Source organism: Poecilia latipinna, unplaced genomic scaffold, assembly GCF_001443285.1.
Source record: "Poecilia latipinna isolate Pla-1442-1.1 unplaced genomic scaffold, P_latipinna-1.0 Scaffold1254, whole genome shotgun sequence".
Classification (NCBI taxonomy): domain Eukaryota; kingdom Metazoa; phylum Chordata; class Actinopteri; order Cyprinodontiformes; family Poeciliidae; genus Poecilia; species Poecilia latipinna.
The window spans coordinates 82,578-103,683 of record NW_015113870.1 but is presented as its reverse complement, the minus strand read 5'-3'; the positions used below and the strand labels follow the sequence as shown (position 1 = coordinate 103,683).

Here is a 21,106-nt window from a genome sequence, read left to right as displayed (position 1 = left end):
GATTTCTTGTTTTTATATGTTGCATCAATATTTCAATATAATTTGTAATATTTTTTCATATATGTATGTTTTTTATATGACAAATAAGTTTTAATATTCTTTACCATTCCACTAATCAATTGATCTGAATTCCATAGTTAAAGCTTCTATAATCTCAGGTTTATGTTGAACTTTAGACTGATGAGAAATGATCACTTCATGGACTCGTAGGCTCTTTAGTCAGAACCTTCCCGTTTAATCATCAGCTGGGTTTCAGTGGGCCGACGGAGAATCATGTAATCTGGCCGCCGCATTTCGATTCCAACGACTGCAAATGACTTTTTTATTATTTCTTTTTTTTTCTCCTTGAAATTATGTCACCAGATCAAACCACAACAGCACTGCGAGTGCAAACACCACTTACGCAGGGGCTCATTCCATACACATGCGGTGCGTTTCAGAGATCTGCACTGGATAGAGAGCATCGCTGCAGGCGCTCTGAGTCAGATGTTCGAGCGTCGCACGTCACAGGAAGCTGAAGCTGGCCGTCGTACATAAAGGCGAGGCGGGAGACCTCCTCTCTTCAGTCAGCCCACGTTAGAAACAGCTGCAAAAACACAGCAGCTTCCAAGAGCGCACAGCAGCAGCAGCAGCAGAAGAAGAAGAAGAGGCAAAGCTCAGCGTCACTCAATCTTTAAAGGATTTTTTTTACAGAAGATAGGGATTTATCTGCAAGCATTGTCCTTGGATATCACTGCATCCTCTTGATAAATTATTGGAGCAAGAAACAAACTGGGTAAGTTATATTTAGCTGGGCACTTTTACCTTTTTGTTTTTGATTGCATGTATTATTGAATTCTCCTCATGAAAAATAGATGAACAGTAAGTGCGTTGTCTTCAATGCATTTTGCACTTCGTGTCATAAGAGGAAAATCTCCCTCTTTTCTAGCCTTCGAGAAGCATCAACGTCTCGCTCGTTCCCTCGCTTGCATGCTGCATGGAAATTTAACACAGGATATCACAGGGCTTCTTGTTGTGGTCAGGCGCCTTCCTGTGTCACCTCGCGACTGTTGCTTGCTTACAATAAATGTAGAGTCCCTATAGGTGGCCACGATTCGCTGTACAGTCATAGCAATAATCAGTAGGATGAGGAAAATGAAATCTCCATGTTTCCCAGATTGTCTCACTAAGTTCTCCACTTCTTCTTTTTCTTCTTCTTCTCCTTCTACCTCTTCTTCTACTTGTTCTCCTTCTACCTCTTCTTCCCAAACCAGGTAGAGGATGGGCACCTGCTACACCAGATGTCAATGCAACCAGACAGTCCTTGAAAATCAGTCTGGATCTGCGACGCCAAGTAAGCTCCACTCCCAAAACACTCAGGAGGACAAAAAAAATAAATTAAGTAAATTAAATAAATTAAGCAAAACATCAACGATGCCTGTATCTCATCTCTTGCAGGACAACGGGAAAGTGTGATCGTCTCTTTGTATGACTACCCATCGTTTGAGCACACAGAACTGACCATGCACATGGGGGAAAGGCTGACCGTAGTCTCAGAGTAAGTGTAACTCCAAACATCATCCGATCTGGACTTGACGGCAGATTAGTGACAGATGTCTGTTCTCAAACGTCACAGCGACGGTGATTTTGTGATGGTGAGATCCACGACCACCGGGCGCGAGAGCTACGTGCCCACCAACTACACGGCGAAGGTGACAGACAAGTGAGTGACGTTAAGATTTCATAGCCGTGCGTGTGAGAAAGCAGAGAGAACAGAGTGAAGAGAAGAGGGGAGTTCCGTGAGAAGAGGTTCTGTGTAGGTGAACTGCGCCTCGGTGGAGACAGACGTTTGGAACAAGATGTCTGCTCTCTTTGATGACACAAACAGGCTCCAACAGTTTCACTCCTCCTCCTCCTCCTCCTGGGGGGGGAGGGAGTCAATCTTCTGTCATGGTGTTCCAGTGGATTTTCCAGACCTGAAAATATTTATCAAATGTTGCAATGTAGTCTCATCTTGTTGAATATGTGGGTAACACTTTTGTTTTTTTGCAACAGGTGGCTGTACACGGGGATCAGCAGGTATAAAGCAGAGGAACTCCTTAAACATCCCAGCAACCAGACTGGAGCCTTTTTGATCCGTGAATCAGAGACAAACAGAGGTTAGAGCTTTTTTTTTTTTTAAATAGTAAACTGTACATTAAACACTTGTAATTCAATGTTATAGCCTCTGCTGCGATGTATTTCATTTGAAAGTACAACTTTAAAAGGTTTGAGGTTAAAAAAAAGCTCTGTTACGGTTATTTTTGCTAGTTGGATACTGAGACGAATAGATTCAGACCCGAGTTGGTTTAACATGCATTGTTGACTCAGTACACTGAATATGAGTTACATTAAATAATGTTCAGCCTGCCATAGAGTGGCCTTTATGCAAATGGAGTACTGTGTAGGATTTTTTTTCTTCTTTGGTTTAAATTTGCGTTTACTTATCAAGAAAGTTGAATTTAGATCATAAAACTAACTCTCAAAATGGAAATGTTTAAAATTCTCGGATCCTTATGTTGAACCACGTTTGTGGTTTCAACTTTAGTCTTTAGTCAAGCCTTTTAACTTGACTAATGACTAATTATTTGGTGAAAGTGTGAATATTGAACACAGCTAGCACTAGCTTGCGTTAACCGCTTAGAAGCTGAAAGGTAATTAGTTAGTTTCAGTTAAACTGGTTCTTGTATGTCAGCTGGTCATTACCCACTGACATTAACATAATCATACCACATCATTTTACTATCTGTTTATTTCTCATTTCATCCTGTGGAAGAGTTTCAGTGTAGACTCATCAGGTTGTCGAATAGTTCAAAATGGCCGCCAGAAAAGAAGCAGCTCTTTCTGGTGTTTCTCTGTTCCGACAAACTGACCCACAACGTCTAGTGAAACTACACAACTTCTGTCCCAGCAGCATAAATCTAGCATGTTGCTTAAATAAATAACTCAACAGTTTATAAAATGCAGACATATACATGAAAGAACTGAAATATTTGCTTTTTTTGTTGAAGACAGAGAAAATATAAACGGCTTAGCTCATATAGGAGTAGCGCTAATGCAGCCAGATTAGCAACTTGGGGACTGAATACAACAAACTTTTTTTGATTTTTAGAATCAGCATCTTTACATTTTATACAGTATATTCCATATTCTTTTTGTGGCAGCAAACCTTTATGAAATGTTTGCTGCCAGCCAAGTGCTGATTAGAAACTTAAATTAAGAGAATTACTTTTTAACAGAACCCTATTTAAGAAAAGAATCAGAACGATTCCTAATTAGTTAAGATATGATTAAAGCAGAATGTGAAACGATTGAGCGTGGACGATACTAAATAGATATTATTGGTGCAATGGTGACTGGTGAATAAACAGGAAGTGGGCCCCAAACCAAAATTCTGCCCAGGACTCCATTCAACTTTTGACCAGCCCTGCTGGGGGCAGAATCTAAATATTTGTCAATTTTTTCTATCACTGAACTCAGTCATGTGTTTGATAGTTTATTTAAAAAGTGCAACAAAAAGATTTCAACTCCAGGGAAAACAGTACAAAAGTTCAAACGTGTATTTTAACAGCTGTGTCTGTGTGTGTTTTCTGCATTTAGACAGCTATTCCCTCTCCATCCTGCGGAGGACCGGCTCCTCAGACCTGAACCCCGTGAAGCACTACCGCATCTCCCAGCTGGAAAACTCCTGGGTCTACATTTCTCCAGGTCTCACGTTTCCCTCCCTCCATTACCTGGTGCAACACTATTCAGGTTTGTGCTGAGGTCCTCGTCTTGTCTTCTCACATTGTCGCAGCAAAATGTACCTGACTGACATCGGCGCCGTTCTTCCTTCCACAGAACTTCCAGACGGGCTGTGCTGTCGACTGACGGTCCCTTGCTTCATCCAAGGGTTGGATGAGCCCAGACCAGTTCCCACCACCGTCAGGAGGCCGACCATCAACTGGAGGGAAATTAGCAGGTGAGAGGACCGACTGATTGCTGTTTTTGCTGGCATTGCCTCAGAATGCATTGGTTCAGTCCAAGGTCATTAAAACCAGCAAAGTAACGAAAACTGAAACTGGACCCATGTTCTGCATTTATAAAACTAAAACATACTGAAATTATAAGTATAATATTCTTCGTTTTTGTGTTTATGAATCTATTTCTTAGTCTTTCGAACTGGTGAGAAATTGATTCCCCCCAGCCCCCAACACACACACACAGTTCACATCAGCTGGTGGCAAATTCAGACAGTTGGTTGTTCAGCAATAATTGAATAATTAAAAAAAGAAAAATGGTATCGTATTACCCAATCAATTTATACATAATCAAAATACAATAATATTTAAACCTTTTTGAATTCAGCATCTAAAAATTAACCAAAGTATGAAAAAACTAAATCTAAAACTATGACTAATTAAAAACTAAACCAAAACTAGGCAGCATTTAACTGATAGAGACTAGAAAACACACACTGAATCTAACTAAATTAGACAAACAAAAAGTCGCAAAATAAAATTAAACTATAATGAAAAACAGACCTATTATAGTCCTATGGTACTGCGTGATTTAGAGCTAAGCGAACCGATGCAGAGGAGTTTGAAAACATGATCAACGGGGCAGATAAGGCTGTGGTTGTATTGACTGGTTGCTGTTTGTACACTTCACCGCCATGTTCGGTCTGAAGAAAGTTTCCTGTGACTCTGTGAAGTTCTACTTTTATTTGTAATAATTGCTTTGCAGCAAAAACCGAAGCTATTCAAACCCCTAAACCTTTTTTCTGTTATGTTCCGTTGAAATAGGTCCGTGATCCTCGGGAGAAAGAGAACCGAGTCGGACAACTCCTTGGTCAGCGACGGGCTGAGGGAGGCCATCAGCTCCTACCTCCAGTTAACAGAGTGCAAAGATCACAGCTGGGATACGTGAAGGAAAGCCTGTGTGGTCAGTTTTGGGGAAAAAAAAACAAACAAAAAAAATGAAGTTAAACAAAAAGAGTGGAGGGAATTACTGCTCTGGGGTTGCTGCAAGCTTGAGCAAACCCCTGAAGGAAGTTCTCTGCACGCCCAAACGCCGTCTCTGAGGATTGGTCCAGGAACAGAAGCGAGGCAGAGGCACTACACCGCTCAGAGACAAGTCAAACTGTCGGCCATTTCTAGTGGAAGGCGGACGAAGCACAGAGGGAGAGGATGTCGGCTGCAAAGAGGCGATGAATGTTTCACCTAATTTATGAAGATTTTAACTTAATATTGTCTGTTAACATTACAGCAATCTGATTGTATCTGAATGTTGTCGCTGTTGTCTTGTTATTTGAAACTAATATAATCTATACGCTACCAATAAATAATTTACACCAATAAAACCACATATTTACAAGAGTTTGGAGGTTTTTTATTTCATATGATTTAGTTTAAGGGTTCCAAAGTTTGGGTTTGGAGACTAACAAGTCAATATATGAGCCAGGGTGTGGCCAGGGCAACCATTGGCCACCTTTGCGGCCATCTCTGTGAAGTGATTGGTTAATTCAGGTGAGTCTCTCATGAGCAGAGCAACAAGCAGTTCCCTTCCAAAACAGGTGGTGGCAGCAGTGATGAAACCAATAAACTTATATTTATTGATATAGTAAGATTAATTATTAACTATTTTGAAAATTCAGATGTTGTGCTCTGTTGTGGCTCTGGTGCCGATCAGTTGTTGGGCCCCCTGAGTGAGTTACGGTCCCAGCCCGTCACCCCCATGAACATTTTCTAGTTTTGCCACTGCTTCTAGAAGTTAAGAACAAAAATGATAATTTCCCTGATCAATGTTATTTTGTTCATTGTATTACACCATACGTATTGATATTTGCTTCACCAATTCAAACTCAAGAAAATTTGAAAGTAAAAGTACACAAAAGTCCAGCACTTATAAAATAAATCATCTACCATAAAACATCAGCAAAGTCTGTAAAAAAAAAGAAGAAAAACATGAGCAATAAAAATGTCACTTTGTCTCTCTTTGGCAAATAAAATCCCTCTTCACAAATATCATTGTATAAATTAAAAAGTTTAGGTTCTGATACTGAGCCTTGTGGAATACCACATTTAATGTTTGAGCTCCAATATTTTATTGCACCACACAACTCTCTATTTGTCAAAAAATTTAATCACAACAAACAGATCGTTTGTTTTGGGTTTCTATTGTTAATAGCAGAGCAGCTATAGAATAATATTATTGCTAAATTCAGAATTTTTAAACATTTCCTTAGTATTTGGTGGAAATGATTTTTAAACTGTGTGACTCAGATAAAGTATTTCAAGCTTTTCACAAATGTTTTCTCAAATTTTGTCCCATTCTTCCTGTCATAATTAGTGAAACAATAAGTTTGTTCAGCTCTGCCTGCATGTTTTTACGGTACTGAGATCAGGATTTTGTGATGACCTCACCAAAACATTGATGTTGTTGCCTTTCAGCCTCTTAATTTTAATTTGGTGACTTTCCGATAGAACTTGTCTTTTAAAGATCCATTTGTTCCCAGGTACCAACAGTGTGGCAAATGTTGGTTTGATATGTATTGTTTCTTCTCATACCAGTAGTTTCTCAAGCAGCAAAACACCCACACAGCATGATGCTGCCACCCCCGTACATCACAGTTGGGAATTATGTTCTCAGGCTAGCGAGCTTGGCTCTTTTCCTCCAAAGCTAATTTTGGTCACCATTGCTAAAATGTACAGTCATGATCTGTTTTATTTTATTTTTCCCCCATGTTGCTTATGGGGTTCTTCAAAATATATCAACAGTGTCACCATATTCAAATGTGGTGAATTATCCTATCATAAACTTATGAAGCATCACATCATCTGGGCTTTCCCAATTTATTTAAAGACAAATTTTTGAGATTTTTTTTTTTAACCTTTGTTACTCTGTTTTTTATGACTTATTTTGAGGTTTAAAACCTGAAAAAATTGTGGGGCCACTGACATAATTTAATTGTCATTTTTTAAAATTTATATTTAAGTTCGTTTTGGGATCAATAAAGTATTTGAGAATTTAAGTTAATTAGCACTTTACTGAACAAAGCAAATACTGTAACGAAAATACACTATGAAACTAAACGTGTAATGTCAATTTCGCTACCACCAGATGGCGCGCCACTCCTCATTTTTCTATTTTATTAAAGCTTTCCACTTCCTGCCCAAACAGTTGGGTTCAGGAAGAAGAAATAATGGCGACGCTTCTGGGGTCTGAGTTCTCTAGTAGTGGAAGAAAACGAAGAAATTGCAACAGTAATATAGTCACAAAGTTAACGTCTAGTAAAATAACCGGGAAAGGTTTCAGCCGAGGAACACAGGTAAGAGAAACGACACCTCTATCATTTGTGAACGCATTCTAAAGTTAGGCGAGTGAGACCGGGGACTTGCGCTTGGAGTCAAGCCTGAAAATGAAGAGGTTATCCCGGAGAGTTAGCTGGGGAGGTTTTCCGTCAATGTCCGAGTGTATTTTGCCAATTAGGCAGAACGTTTCAGAGTATATTTAGAGGCAAAATAATATATATGACTTTGCATTGGAATAGCATTCTATCACATGTAGTTGGACAAATATTGATACCAGTGCAAATGGAAAAGCTCCGCATGAAATGCATCTTTTGTTGTTAGCTCCACGTTAGCTTAGCATCTAGGGCTACGTTAATGCGATATCATCTAATAAGTCAAGATGTTTAGATTAACCCTTGTTTTGTGCTCTAAGATCCAATTGTTGCTAAAAAGCTCCGCTTTATTTAATATATGATTTTAAATTCGTCACTGACGGTAGTTGTAGCTGGTAATGTTAGCCAGCGGGCTAAGTACATCTGGTTAGCTAAGGTAGTTCAACAGCTCAGGTGATTACGTAACCACGCAGCAACCACAATAACTACCGTTTCCATAAATGGATAGGGCAGAGCAGCTGCCTGGGCACGTTGACACGCTTATCTGTCGTTTTCACAAGTTGACAGAAATTTACTAGATATCGTTTACTTTGAAGAGTTCATTTGATGAGTTGGTTAGCTCGAATGGTTTCGATTGTCCTGGTAACTGCGTTAGCCTCTCAACTGTCAAAATTGAATTGGGAGCTAATTTGACGCGACAAAACCCCCCCCCCCCCCCAAAAAAAAAATCTGTATTAGAATTACAAAAATGTTTCCACTGAATATGCTAATTATTCAATTTAAAAAGTATCCCGTGAGATATTTGCATCATCTCTTAAAAAGAACTCTAAATAATATATTCAGTTTATCAGCAATAAACATTTTATTTAGGAGTTAGTTGCACTTTAGATACAAAATTTGAACTATATGACATCTTAAATGTCAAATACTAATCAATCAATCGGTTTATTCACTCAACAAAACACATTCCATCACCAATGTACAAAAACATTGTCTTGTAACAACAATTCATCTACATGAGTGAAAAGGAGCAGAAAGAAGAAAAACCTTATAAAAACCTGCACCTTTCACAATAATTACAAACTAATTGCGATCTCATACTAATAAAAAAATGGGGAGGAAAAACAAAGGGGAGAGACAGATATTTTAGACTAGAATACTGTAAATATTGAATAGCTATTTCAATAAAACCATCAATATTTTTTAATTCTTTATTAAAATCAAAGTCACATTTTGAACACAATGGTAAAGGTTCCCTTTATTTTTTGTCAGTAATGGAAACAATAAAATGATTTATTTGGTGTTTAATTGAAGGAATTTATCTTTCTGAATAAAATACGTCGCTACATTTGTGCATTAAAGCATATAACCCTAATATTTAGCTGCTTTTTTGTTTTGTTTTGTTTCGTTGTTGTTGTTGGCATGGAAACCAGTCATAAAAACACATGATGATGATTGTGGTTTTGGCGATACGCATTTCAATGCCGTTTACATCATATGACCACATGACTGTCTATGCATTGGGTTTGGGTGAATGTCCACCGATGGAGGGTAGTTTCAATTTTTATTCTTGGTGTGAACAGGCAAAGTTGATGTTAAAGGAAGATTATTACATGCAGTATTTAACTGAGCTGGTAAACGTGCATAAGGACAAGTGGCCACATTGAGACAGAATACTGATTTGGCTTTTAACACTATGGCAGAAGAAAAGTCCTGCTGTCCAAAAAATGATCTCCAGTATGAAGAGTTTTCAGTATTTGAAGCAGCAAGTTCGTTTCCAGATTTAGTCAGTTCCTTTGTGAGCTCAGACTAAATTCCTACTGATTACCGAGTGGAAAAATGTGGTTTAATTTAGAAAACCTTCACCTCCTCTGTGCATTTATGCACAAGCGATCCGCTGCTTCCAACTGTTCACGTTGGTCCTGACCTTAGTGTGTCTAAAGTTTGTAAAAGTCAGCAGATAAACGGATGCAGATTCCAGATTAAAACGATAACAGAGAAACCTGGGGCTCGCTCACAGCTGCTTACAAAGATATCCGGATCTTGAACCCAGAAGGTTTATTTTCAGTGTCCCGTCCCTTCAAATAAAAAAGCGAGTAAAATGTGATTATTTCCTGATTCTTTACAACTTTCCACAGTCTAAATCAGGTTTATGCAATAATCCTCTAAACTTCAAAGTCATTTGAAGAAAAATTAACAATAATGATGGCTTCCTCTGCAAAGTATAACTGAGCTCTGGTTTTCTCTGTTGCACTAGGGCTGCAACTAACGATTAGTCATCGATTGCTCTATCGATTATTCTGACAATTAAACAAAAAAAAATGTGTATGTTCCACAAATACTTCATTTAACCACTCAAACCTTTTTCAAACAATATCTAGATTAAAAGATGCAAATAAGTAATTGATGAATTCCTTTTTTAAAATGACATTTGGACAAAATATTTAATTGCCTAAAATGGACCGATTGTCTGCATCAAAGGATTCATCTGCAGCTAAAAAAAATACAAACATCAAAATGTGAGAAGCTCAGGCCTTTCTGCTCGACTTAACATCAGTCAGTTTACAGCTTTTTTAGATGAACTTCAAAAAATGAACTTCAAAAAATAATTGTGTAGAAACAAATGCTTAGTAAATGACTTTTTTTGTCCTGGATAAAGTAAATTTGTAGACCAGTGTTTTTTTTTTTTGTTTTGTTCTTTTTTTGTTTTTTTTGTCTTGAGTGCAAAAGTATAAATTTATTGTGCATTTTTGAATAATTCCTGGGTTGATTGTGCCGTTCTTTCAGCAAATGGCCTTTTACTGAAGCTGTATTCTCCAGCTAATTGAATTAGTTGGCGATTATTTTATTAAGTGATTCAAAGAGGATTAATTGTCTTTCATTGATGTTCAGTGTCAGGGTGAGCGATATGAACTTAGAAAGAATCTCATCATAATTTTAGTATTATTATATTACTATTTAGTATTTATTTTTGGTTAACTGTATATCATATTCACATTTATTGATATTTATTGAAGTTCATGTGGAACAAACAGTGGAGGACAAAAGCAAAAATAACATTTCAGATCATGTTGTCAGTCTTGTTTTTTTAATTTTTTTATTTATCATCAATAACCAAAATGTACCATGACAACGATAAATCCCCAGTTCAAAGTGATGCATCCCAAAACAAGCAGCCAGTTTTCTGCTGGAAACGTCATTAAATGCAACACACACTTGGTACCACATCGTAGACAAACATCAAACTGTGTAAGATACTTTTAAATTTTGCCATATTTAGTTTTTTCCCTTCATTTTCTCTGCTCCAGTGGTCACTTGTACAGCTAAAGTCTTTATTCTTTGTATACACAGTTTGAATCGCATGACTGAAAGTAGTTTTACTTGCAGCGTGTCATTTGTTTTGAAGTGTTTTGCCTGTGTGGGTCTGCGTGTGTTTTATTGACCGGCCACTCTGGTACGTTGCAGCTCCCTGGAGGCTTGCTTCAGGAGAGAGATAAACCTGCTAAGTGGCATGGCATCCCCGACCTGCTCCAGAAGCTCCACGAGAGCAGCCACCCCAACAGCGACCTCTCCCACGCTCACGGCTATCTCAAGGTACACAGCGTCGCTCTCGGCTCACCGTCATGGTGGTGTTTCATCCTCTTCAGTGATTCCCAACCTGGTTATTAGGGATTTTATGCTAATCAGCCCTTTCTTTTTTTTTTTCTTTTCCAGAGCTTATCATCACAGCTCTCGGTGGAGGCCATGTCTTTTGTCACAGAAGACAGGACAAAAGCTCAGGAATCCACCTTCCCCAACACCTACACCTTTGACCTGTTCGGTGGAGTCGATGTAAGTTTTAAGAGTTTCTTCAATTTCTTTTTTTTTTTTTTTATTTTATTTTAAAGTGGAAGCTGTAGTCTATTTCTGACGTCCAAATGTTCTGTTTCTTTGGCAGCTGCTTGTGGAAATCTTAATGAGACCCACACTAACTATGCAGAAGAAGAAACCCAAAAGTGAGTAAGAATAACATCAAATTGTCATCTTTCTCATTTTGTTTTCTCTTTTACCAAATAAATCCCTGCTAACATCTGTTCCTTTACTTCTACAGTGAATGATGAGCTGGTCAAAGACTGCCTTAGTGTTCTCTACAACTGTTGTATATGTGTAAGTGTTCAATTACATTTTTTTAACTTAAGACAAAAGCGGTGGTGCTTCAAGCTTTCATGCAGTTTATTTCGAAGAATATTTTCTTGTTTCTGATGAGTCATTTGTAGTGAAGTTATTTGATTTCTGACTGCAGACGGAGGGAGTGACGAAGAGCCTGGCAGCCAGGGACGACTTTGTTCTGTTTCTCTTCACTCTGATGACAAACAAGAAGACGTTCCTGCAGACGGCGACACTCATTGAAGACATTCTTGGAGTGAAAAAGGTGAGCAGTGCGCTCAGGTTGAACCTGTAGATTTGGTTTATGGGACTCTGGAAGCACCAGGGCTGAGGGATTGATTTTTAGTTCTCTTCTTATGTTATAACATGTTATATGTAGTGATCATACAAGGTAAATTACAGGCTTTACATTTAAAACCTGCATTATATAGCAACGAGTTAAAATGCAGGATTTTTTTTCCCCAGTTTTTATTTTAGAGATTGATTAAAAAAAAAATTCTTCTCACCAAGCAGAGAAAAATGTCATCAACCACATTGTTTGAAATAACTCAGCAAACACATTCACTGTTTTTCTGTGTTTCTAGTTTCACTACATGTAATGTAAACTTTTTCTGAAACAATGTGGTTTAGCCTCACAAACATTGTTTAGATTGTATTCAGCAACCGCTTAGCCCTGGAAACAACTGGGACTTGGGGATTTGACTAGACCTATAAATGACTGGCAGGGAAACTGAGTTCTGTTGTAAATTGAGAAAATACAACCAAGTCCCAGTATAAATACCTAAAAAGATTATAAAGAAGTGCAATATAATTTTTTTAAGACCTTGATAAATTTTTTAAAGAATAAAACATAGTAAAAATGTTTTTCATGCTCGGGTATCAGTTAATTTTGCAACAATATGTTTAAATCACTTTATTATAAACCATTAATTTTGTCATATTTTTTGCATTTTATATCCTGACGTAAACAAATGACTTTGGAGAAAAAAAACCCCTAATGAATGTTTTTGAATACAATTTTTGAAGAAGTGGAAATTGTCTGAATAGTTTTATATTCAATAAATTTTAGTTGTGTCTTTATACTGTTAGATTGAAACCAGAACGATCATTGGTCCGCTTGCATAATAATCTAACGTTGTAACACTGAATTGTTGGCCTTACTGAAGCAATGAAAATGTCCTCCATGACGGTTTCTGGTAACGAGTCTCTGGTTCGGTTGACCAAAACGATGAAACACCATGAATCAGCAAAAAACTCCAGACCTAGATCTCCTCACTCAGCCAGATCTGTCAGTAAACGTGGGATGTTATCCAGTAAAATGCGCTCCGTGTGAATTTGACGACAACACATCCGTTTACGTCTTTAAGGAGATGATCCAGTTGGAAGGAATCCCCAACCTCTCAGGTCTGGTCCAAAGCTTCGACCAGCAGCAGCTGGCCAACTTCTGCCGCATCCTGTCCGTCACCATCTCAGAACCGGATATAGGGAACGACGACAAGCACACTCTGCTGGCCAAAAACGCTCAGCAGAAGCGCAACGCCAGCCCGTCCCGCGCCGAGGTCAACCAGGGTTGGTTGGATTTTATGTATAGATATCAGATTGGTCTGAGAGAAAAATAAAAACCCCTGATTGGTTCCTGATCTCTGTTCGTTTCACAGTGACTCTACTGAACATCCCGGGCTTCATTGAGCGGCTGTGTAAGTTAGCCACTAGAAAAGTGTCTGAAGCCACAGGAGCAAACTTCCTGCAGGAGTTGGAGGACTGGTACACCTGGCTGGACAACGCTCTGGTGCTTGACGCGCTCATGCAGATGGCCACTGAAGAGGCTGAGCAGAGCAGCACTGGTGAGATTTTAGACATTTTTGGAAAAATCTGGATTTTTTATTTTTTTACTCATCTGCTATTTTGTTTTCCGGCTTCAGTTCAGTCCCTCTAGAATCTTTTTCTTGTGATTATTACTAATTTTATGGCACCTTTTTCAGAAAGTTGCTGTCAAAGTTGCACATTTTTTAAGCTTTATTGATATTTTCATATTTTCTAAACTTTTTTTCCCTTTCCCTCCCTGAAAATACCCCCCCAAAAAACCCCAAGGACTTGGTTTAACCAGATTATAATGACATTAGTGATATCACTTTTCATGCCACTACACCAGCCTATAGAAAATCAGACCTAACAGGTTTAACATACCATGTCCACTTTGACCATATTCTGTAGAAAGCGTCCCTTTCACTGTGACGGAGACAAACAGTTTTTCCTGTGTATAGTCTCAGATGGTCTGAATTTCAGGTCATTTTCCTCTTCAGAGTCGTCAGACGAGAGTTCTCTGGCCACCAGCCCTCTGAGACACAGGCTGCCCCAGTCCATGAAGACCGTCCACGAGATCATGTACAAGGTGGAGGTTCTGTATGTGCTCTGCGTCCTCCTGATGGGCCGACAGAGGAACCAGGTACCGCTCTGGCGTCCGGAGTCGCGCTCCTCACCGCGGCCGAGTCTTGTCTCATTCCTCCTCGTCGTTTTCGTAGGTCCACAAGATGCTGGCCGAGTTCCGTCTCATCCCGGGGCTCAACAACCTGTTCGACAAGCTCATCTGGAGGAAGTACACCGCGTCCAATCACGTGGTGCACGGCCAGAATGAGAACTGCGACTGCAGCCCAGTATGAACCTCTTCACCTTCTGCTTTCACTGAGAAGTGAAAATCTTCAAAGAATGTGAACATTTATTTCACCTGTCCAAAAAAAAACCATGTTCCTTGTTGTGCAGGAGATATCCTTTAAAATCCAATTCCTGCGGCTACTCCAGAGTTTCAGCGATCACCATGAGTACGTGTCCTGAAATTCACCTGCTTTTGTGCTGATGTTTAGCGTTTTGGTGTCTTGTTTTTTTAAGAATCTGCTCTCCATCTTTCAGGAACAAGTACCTCTTGCTCAACAACCAGGAGCTGAACGAACTGAGTGCCATCTCCATGAAGGCCAACATCCCAGAGGTGGAAGCTCTAGTCAACACAGACAGAAGCTTAGTTTGTGATGGAAAGAAGGGTCTCCTCACGCGTCTCCTCACCGTCATGAAGAGGGAACCGCCCGACTCATCCTTTAGGTTCAGATTATATATCATTGTCACTGTAATCCTAATCCAGAAAGCACATTGAACTAAACCGTGTTGTTTTTCCTGTTTGTTTAGGTTCTGGCAGGCAAGGGCAGTGGAAAGTTTTCTCAGAGGAGCAACATCTTACGCAGACCAAATGTTCCTCCTAAAGCGAGGGCTCCTAGAGGTAGAGCACGTTTGTCCTGCAGGAATAAATTCATGTTAAAGAAAAACAAAAAAGTTTTTTTTCCACTTTGGTCATTTTAACGAGTCGCTGCTCATTTTGTGCTTCGATCCTCCGACAGCACATCCTGCTCTGCATCATAGACAGCGGCTGTACGTCTCGAGACGTCCTTCAGAGCTACTTTGATCTGCTGGGGGAGCTCATGAAGTTCAACATCGATGCTTTTAAAAGGTTCAACAAATACGTCAACACTCCAGAGAAGGTATGAAAACACTCCGATATAAAAATGTTAGATCATACGCACGATCTTACAGAGTACAAAGATTGTGACACCATCTGTTGATATATTTTTTGATTTGTGTGTGACTTCTCTGTTCTTCTACTAATCAGCCATTACACAGGTCTCCATAGTAACAGAGAGAGTGTAGCTCACCATCTCTCTGATGTGGCCGACTGTGTTGAGGGAGAGACATTGGTACATGTGGCATTTACCATAAAATAAATAAATTTTTCAAGGACAACACTTTGTTTATGAAGGAGGAGAGTGAGTCTTTTTGAGTTTTTATCTTTAGCAAATCAACTGGAGCTGCAAAGAAAACCTTTTTACCACTGAATTATCAACAAGTCCTATCAAAACCACTAAAGATGGACTGCCATGCATGTCTTAGTGCATCTGTGATCGGAACATTATAGTTCTCATTATAAGGTTGCACTGTCATCATTATTTATGTCATCATAAACAAAGTTTGGATTCTTTTCTTTTTACAAAAATATTTTAAATAGACTAATTTTGAAGAACTTTACAGAAACAGCGAAATAATTTTCAGTAATTTGTGTTGAATAATAAACACTAAGAAAAATAAATTGTTTCTCTTTATTGTGGTTGTTGATACAATTTAGGTAATATTTGAGTTAAATTTGGAATTAGCAAGGCATAAATATAATTCAAAAAAATATGCAGTAGAAACCATTTTATCTGCACAGAAATTAAAATGGTTTTGACTTTCTTTACTGCATGGCCACTGTAGCTGTTGATTTAGCATTTAGCGCTTAAATTGAATCAGAAATGTACTTGTTTGGTTTTAAAAAATGAATTCCTATTTGTTGATTTCACCCAACAAAATGTCACAGCTGAAGCTGCAGGTCTTTTATTCTCTCGTTTTGTTTCAGTGTCACTCTTCTGCTTCGTTTGATTGATCAGTCAGTAAGACGTCACAGCTGATTGAACCTCAAACTGTTTTAGTTTCAGGCCTTCCTGACTCAGATCAACAGCTCCTTGGTGGACTCCAACATGCTGGTGCGCTGCATCGTCCTCTCACTGGACCGCTTTGAAAGCCAGACCGAAGATGTCAAAGGTAAAACAAGTCTTTCAGGAAGGCCAAATTTTGATTATGGTTTGATTCCGTAATATGATCAGAAAATAGTTGGTAGCTTTTTTTGAGTAAAAAAATAAATGAATAAATCAGTGATTTTTCTGTCCTCATCAGTTATGGAGGTGCTGTCTGAGTGCTGCCTGCTGTCCTACGTGGCCAGAGTTGAAAACAGATTGTCCTTCCTCTTCCGACTCATCAACATCATCAACGTACAAACACTTACACAGGTGGGGGTTTGCTTTCACTGCGGTGTGTGTGCGTACAGAAACAGGCGAACCTGCTGGACACTGAGTCATGTGACCCCCCACCCCACCTCTCTTTCTTTCTGCAGGAGAACGTGAGCTGTTTAAATACCAGTTTGGTGATCTTGATGTTGGCCAGACGAAAGGCGAAGCTGCCCTTCTATCTCAACGCCCTGCGGGAGAAGGAGTACACGGAGAAATACCCCGGCTGCCTGCTGAACAACTTCCACAACCTGCTGCGCTTCTGGCAACGCCACTACCTCAACAAGGACAAGGATAGCACATGTCTGGAGAACGTGAGTCCCTGAACGCAGTTAAACCACGAGTTATTAGCGTAAATTCACTTTTTTCCATGTCGTATCAAGATCAGTTGTCTGTTTTTTTTTTTTGTCAACCATTCAAAATAATCCCAAAATGGAAATGCAATGCAAGCTTGTTGGTTAAAATGTATGCCCTGAAATTCATTACCAACAGTTTTAACCAAAAGCTTAACACAGCAAGAATAAGGAGTTTATAGAGTCAGTGGAAACTCTGGTTCAGTTTTCCATTTTAAGCAAACCAACCTGATGCTCGTACTTTTACTCATTGAGAGCTTCTTGTGGTTTCCAGCTGTTAGATAAATCAGCCAAAAACGCTCAGACAGACCACTTGTGCAATTGTCAGTCTGAAAAGTTGCTTTCTAACAGGCTGGCTTTGATAGACACATCTACAAGCACAAGTACACAAACAAAACACGATGCAACATGGCACAATAATCAGTAAATCAATTAATTGCATGATAAATTAAAACAAACTCAATTTCCAATTTCATGATTTATCATTTTTATCTATCAAAAAATGGATGATAAAAGTCTTCAGTCTGGAGGTTTGGTCTCAACTAAACCTTTTTTGAAGGATAATTTTATTTCCAGAGTCTTCATAATTAATTTTACTAGTTGTTTCTGTTGTTTTGTTGATTTATTTTGGATATTTAAAATATCTTCCAGTGTTAAATTAGAATTTAAAGTTTATTGCTCTTTCAGAACGTGTTCTTTCATTATTATCATCATATTACTGGCAAATTGTCTCAAAACAATATTATCGTCTATCACGATGACTCCTGAGACGATTAATTGTCCAGAAACATTGGTTACTGTGACAGCCCTAAATACAACAAATACTTCTAGTGTCACACCAGAAGATCATCGGAGGAATCATAATTAGTCAGGTTTATGACGAATTACTATTTTTGATTTCCTGACGTGGCAGATTTAGGTTTGATTGTTAAAAATTAGTTTAAGTGACTTCATAAGCAGATTTTAGCCACAAACTGAAAGGAAAATTTAAGTGCAATTTATCACAATTCGGTTTGATTTTAGCAGCCTGTCAGCAGCCAGATACCAAAAAACATTACTTTAAAAAGTTTAGTATTAGTTGCAACACTGAATTTATAAGTCTAAACTTAGAGGACTAAATGGACAAACAGAACATGTTCTTTTTCTATTTACAACTCCTACCACTTGTAAATAGTGGTCTTTTTTTTTTTTTTTTTTGTAGTTGGCTAAAAAATTCTCCACACATTTGAACAAAACTAAAACAAGTCCCTTAGGTTGAAAAGAGAGTATGACATTGGTGCCATTAATTTAAGACATAAGAAACTCATTCACAAGTCGGATCTTTGTGTGGGCTAAACTAGCCTGCTAGTTTAGACTAATAAATGTTTTGTCCAAATGTGTGTAGATTTTTTTTGTATTTACTTGTTTTACTTAAGTTAGGCTTTAATGCCATTCATATAGTTAAAAACTCAGTTGCTTTAAATAATTTTTTTTTTTCAACACAAAAATAAATTGCAGTAAATTAACACACTGCATGATCTACACTAGTAATGTGTTCATTTACTCCTTACTGACATCTCAGACTCTACAATATCGCTTTTCTCTTCAGTGACAAATATTTAGTCCCATCAGTAGTTTCTTCAGTACAACTACACATCTCTAAAAAATAAATGTGACTCAACATGAACACCTACAATCTGATGAAGTCCGGTTTTGCTGAAGTCTTTGGTTAGATTTTCTCTGTTTTGATCTGACTTGTTGATAATCACTCAAAACGCAATTCAACTTGAGTAATTTTTTTTTTAAAGTTGATCTTGCAAATTGCATGATGAGTAAGTTGTAGTGTAGCTGATTGATCATTAAAAATGTTTTTATTGGACCAAGCTAACACCTTGGAGTAGATCCAGGTCTCTTTTTAATTACTTTTTCCACATTAATATTCCTCATTTACCGTTGGTATTTTTAGCCCTCTGCCACACCTAAAAATGTCGATTTATTATTTATTTTTATTTTTTTTCCTTGTTTTTTTCTTTCCGTTTTGTTTGTTTTTTGTTAGTTTCATATTTTCTGTACTGAAGTCAGGAACGGAGTACTGATGCTGCCAAAATTGGTAATAGATATTGAAAGAAATAAATGGTTAAAGTAATTAATATGCCAACCAAATATTGCATCTAAAAATTGTAACACAAATAGTAGGACAGTATAACTTTTAGATTATCTCTATTATTTAACTTGCCATTTTATTTCAATCTTAGTTCAGTTTTTTTTTTTAACTTATTTTTTCATATTCTGTAGTTATAAATACAGAAAACAAGAAAATGAAACATGATGGTGAATGAGAATTGTACTAAATAAATACAGAATTTAAATCTGGTCCACTGTTTGAAAAGTTTGGACACCCTTAAAGATCAACCCAGGAGTTAATGCTGTGATAAAAATGTTATGTTTAGAAAAAGTCAAAGTAATTACAGGATTGTGACCGAATGCTAATTTTGCCAGGATGAACTGGATGTAAAAATTGAAAGGAGCCATTTATTTACTTTTATACATGTTTCTGTAACAACAACAATAATAATAATCAAAAAATAATCTTAAAGGGAAAAAAAAAAGATGGCTCTCTTGTGGACTTTTCTATCTTACTGCTGCCCCCAAGTGGCAGAAAATGATCAATGACCCTTTCAGAGTAACACTGTTCGTCTTAAACATAAGATTGATGTTTAGCAGCAGCTAATTTAGTTTTAACCGTTCCAGCTCAACAAAATTACCTCCCTATTTAAGGCTGTAGAACAAACAGAAGTAAATATTCTCTGCTTCCTCTCCCTCAGAGCTCCTGCATCCCGTTCAGCTACTGGAAGGAGACGGTGTCAGTACTTCTGGGCTCTGACAGAACTTCTCGCTGTGCCATTGTGAGTTACATTGACGAGCCCTTCATGGATCTGGACAGGGACCTGCTGGAAGATTGACCCTCCGGCGGCTTAGGCGCTGGGGGGCTAAGGGGGCCCGTGGTTCAGACCCCTCCAGATGTTTTTGTGACTGCGTTCAGGATCTAAAGACTCACCCGTCTGCTGTCCGTACCTTCGCATGGAGGCCGTCATCACATTTGAGAGCAGATGATGGAGTTCGACTGACTGTCATCTTCTCACAAAGTTAAAATGCTTTTTGTTTTTTTGGTTTTTTTGGAAAGGAGAACTTAAAGCTGCAGGGCCCCCTTTCCCAGCAGTCTAACAGACCTTGGAAATAGACTTTGGAAAAACGACACCCGCATTGGTTGTTTGCTTTATGTGAAATTCAGATAGAGCCTTTTATATAGCCTATACAGAATTCTATGGAAAAGTATGAATGAACAAATTATATGTAAAAAGAAAAAAAATAAGAACAAAAAAAACAAAACAGTTTCTTTTCACATGGACTTGATTTTGAAACTCGGCACAGATTGAGTCTACGTGTGCAGGGCGGTGGTGTGTCGTCACCAGCCTCACTCACTACTTTGACTTCATGCCACACCACTGCCTCGCCCGAGGTGAACAAAATGCTAATGGTTCAGCGTTTGCAGGGGTTCTGGGGGGGGGACTTCTCATCTTCCTGTTCTCTGGCCCTGTTTTACTACGTGGCTGTCTTTGGTCGGTGCTTTCTGGCTCTACTCGGCCCATTTAATCAGCAAGATGGCCTGGTTCTCATATCTTACAGGATTCCTCTTGCTTAAGAAAACTCATTCTCTTTGTGGCTTCAGAAGCTTCACCCAGGGACTCATGGTTATTTTATTTGTATTCTTCCTTTTTTTTTCTTCCCTTTTCCAGGTTTCTTTTTTTTTGTTTTTATCAATGGCTTTTAACTCTGGATAAACTGTAGAATAAAACATTGCACAGAATAATTGTTTTTATTGTTTAATATATATATATATATATATTAACTCATTTGTTCATTAAAATGTTCCCATTCTCTAACAAATTGTTTCAATGTTGTGAGAGATGCTTTAGAAAGAGAATAAACTATGCAGGTGCTAGTATTCAGAGAAGACTCTTCCTTCAGGCTCGTCTATCTGGCTTCACTAAAACCCGGTTTATTTTGGGTCGGTTTGTTCTGGACTGCAGGAGTCCAGATTTATTTCCAATCATGACATGGCTATAAACCTTCTGCTGTTCTTCACCGGGATCCATTTTATCTTCAAAGCTAAACTCTCCTACTCACTGCCTTGCTGAAGTATCCATCTCCCCATTAACTCTTCAGTCAAATTTCTTTTTATTTTTATTCTGGGTCAAACTATTGCTGATGTAATTTTCTTGTCTTGGAGAATGTTGAGTGCAACACAAAGTAGTCGTATTTTTACGACCAAACTTATCTAATAAGTAGAACCAAGTCCATCC

General features: G+C 38.3%; 2 protein-coding genes across 3 annotated transcripts; both read left to right on the top strand.

Moving 5' to 3' along the window:
* Nucleotides 1-238: 238 nt before the first annotated feature.
* On the top strand, nt 239-5,375 carry LOC106961030 (src-like-adapter 2). 2 transcript variants are annotated; one of them, XM_015054503.1, is made up of 8 exons: nt 239-775; nt 1,258-1,333; nt 1,438-1,537; nt 1,616-1,702; nt 2,035-2,138; nt 3,619-3,771; nt 3,859-3,979; nt 4,803-5,375. In XM_015054503.1, the coding sequence occupies exons 2-8, from the start codon at nt 1,261-1,263 to the stop codon at nt 4,924-4,926; spliced, it is 762 nt and encodes a 253-aa protein (XP_014909989.1). In that variant the 5' UTR covers nt 239-775; nt 1,258-1,260; the 3' UTR covers nt 4,927-5,375. The 2 variants fall into 2 exon arrangements, with proteins under 2 accessions (XP_014909989.1, XP_014909988.1); XM_015054502.1 differs by having other exon boundaries at nt 241-775; nt 1,254-1,333.
* Nucleotides 5,376-7,164: 1,789 nt separating this feature from the next.
* On the top strand, nt 7,165-20,752 carry trpc4apa (transient receptor potential cation channel, subfamily C, member 4 associated protein a). The gene is made up of 18 exons (XM_015054498.1): nt 7,165-7,327; nt 10,868-10,996; nt 11,117-11,233; nt 11,340-11,397; nt 11,493-11,548; nt 11,685-11,813; nt 12,916-13,117; nt 13,207-13,392; nt 13,852-13,994; nt 14,071-14,202; nt 14,309-14,367; nt 14,456-14,641; nt 14,726-14,816; nt 14,935-15,075; nt 16,057-16,168; nt 16,301-16,413; nt 16,518-16,724; nt 19,568-20,752. Exons 1-18 carry the CDS (start codon nt 7,202-7,204, stop codon nt 19,703-19,705), a joined length of 2,325 nt encoding a protein of 774 aa, XP_014909984.1. The 5' UTR covers nt 7,165-7,201; the 3' UTR covers nt 19,706-20,752.
* The last annotated feature ends 354 nt before the right edge of the window (nt 20,753-21,106 follow it).

Coding starts and splice junctions, on each gene's coding strand:
- LOC106961030 (XM_015054503.1), top strand. CDS start 1,261: ATGGGCACCTGCTACACCAGATGTCAATGCAACCAGACAGTCCTTGAA. Junction 2,139..3,618: donor TGAATCAGAGACAAACAGAG/GTTAGAGCTTTT, acceptor TTCTGCATTTAG/ACAGCTATTCCCTCTCCATC. Junction 3,772..3,858: donor CCTGGTGCAACACTATTCAG/GTTTGTGCTGAG, acceptor TTCCTTCCACAG/AACTTCCAGACGGGCTGTGC.
- trpc4apa (XM_015054498.1), top strand. CDS start 7,202: ATGGCGACGCTTCTGGGGTCTGAGTTCTCTAGTAGTGGAAGAAAACGA. Junction 11,814..12,915: donor ACATTCTTGGAGTGAAAAAG/GTGAGCAGTGCG, acceptor TACGTCTTTAAG/GAGATGATCCAGTTGGAAGG. Junction 14,817..14,934: donor TAAAGCGAGGGCTCCTAGAG/GTAGAGCACGTT, acceptor ATCCTCCGACAG/CACATCCTGCTCTGCATCAT.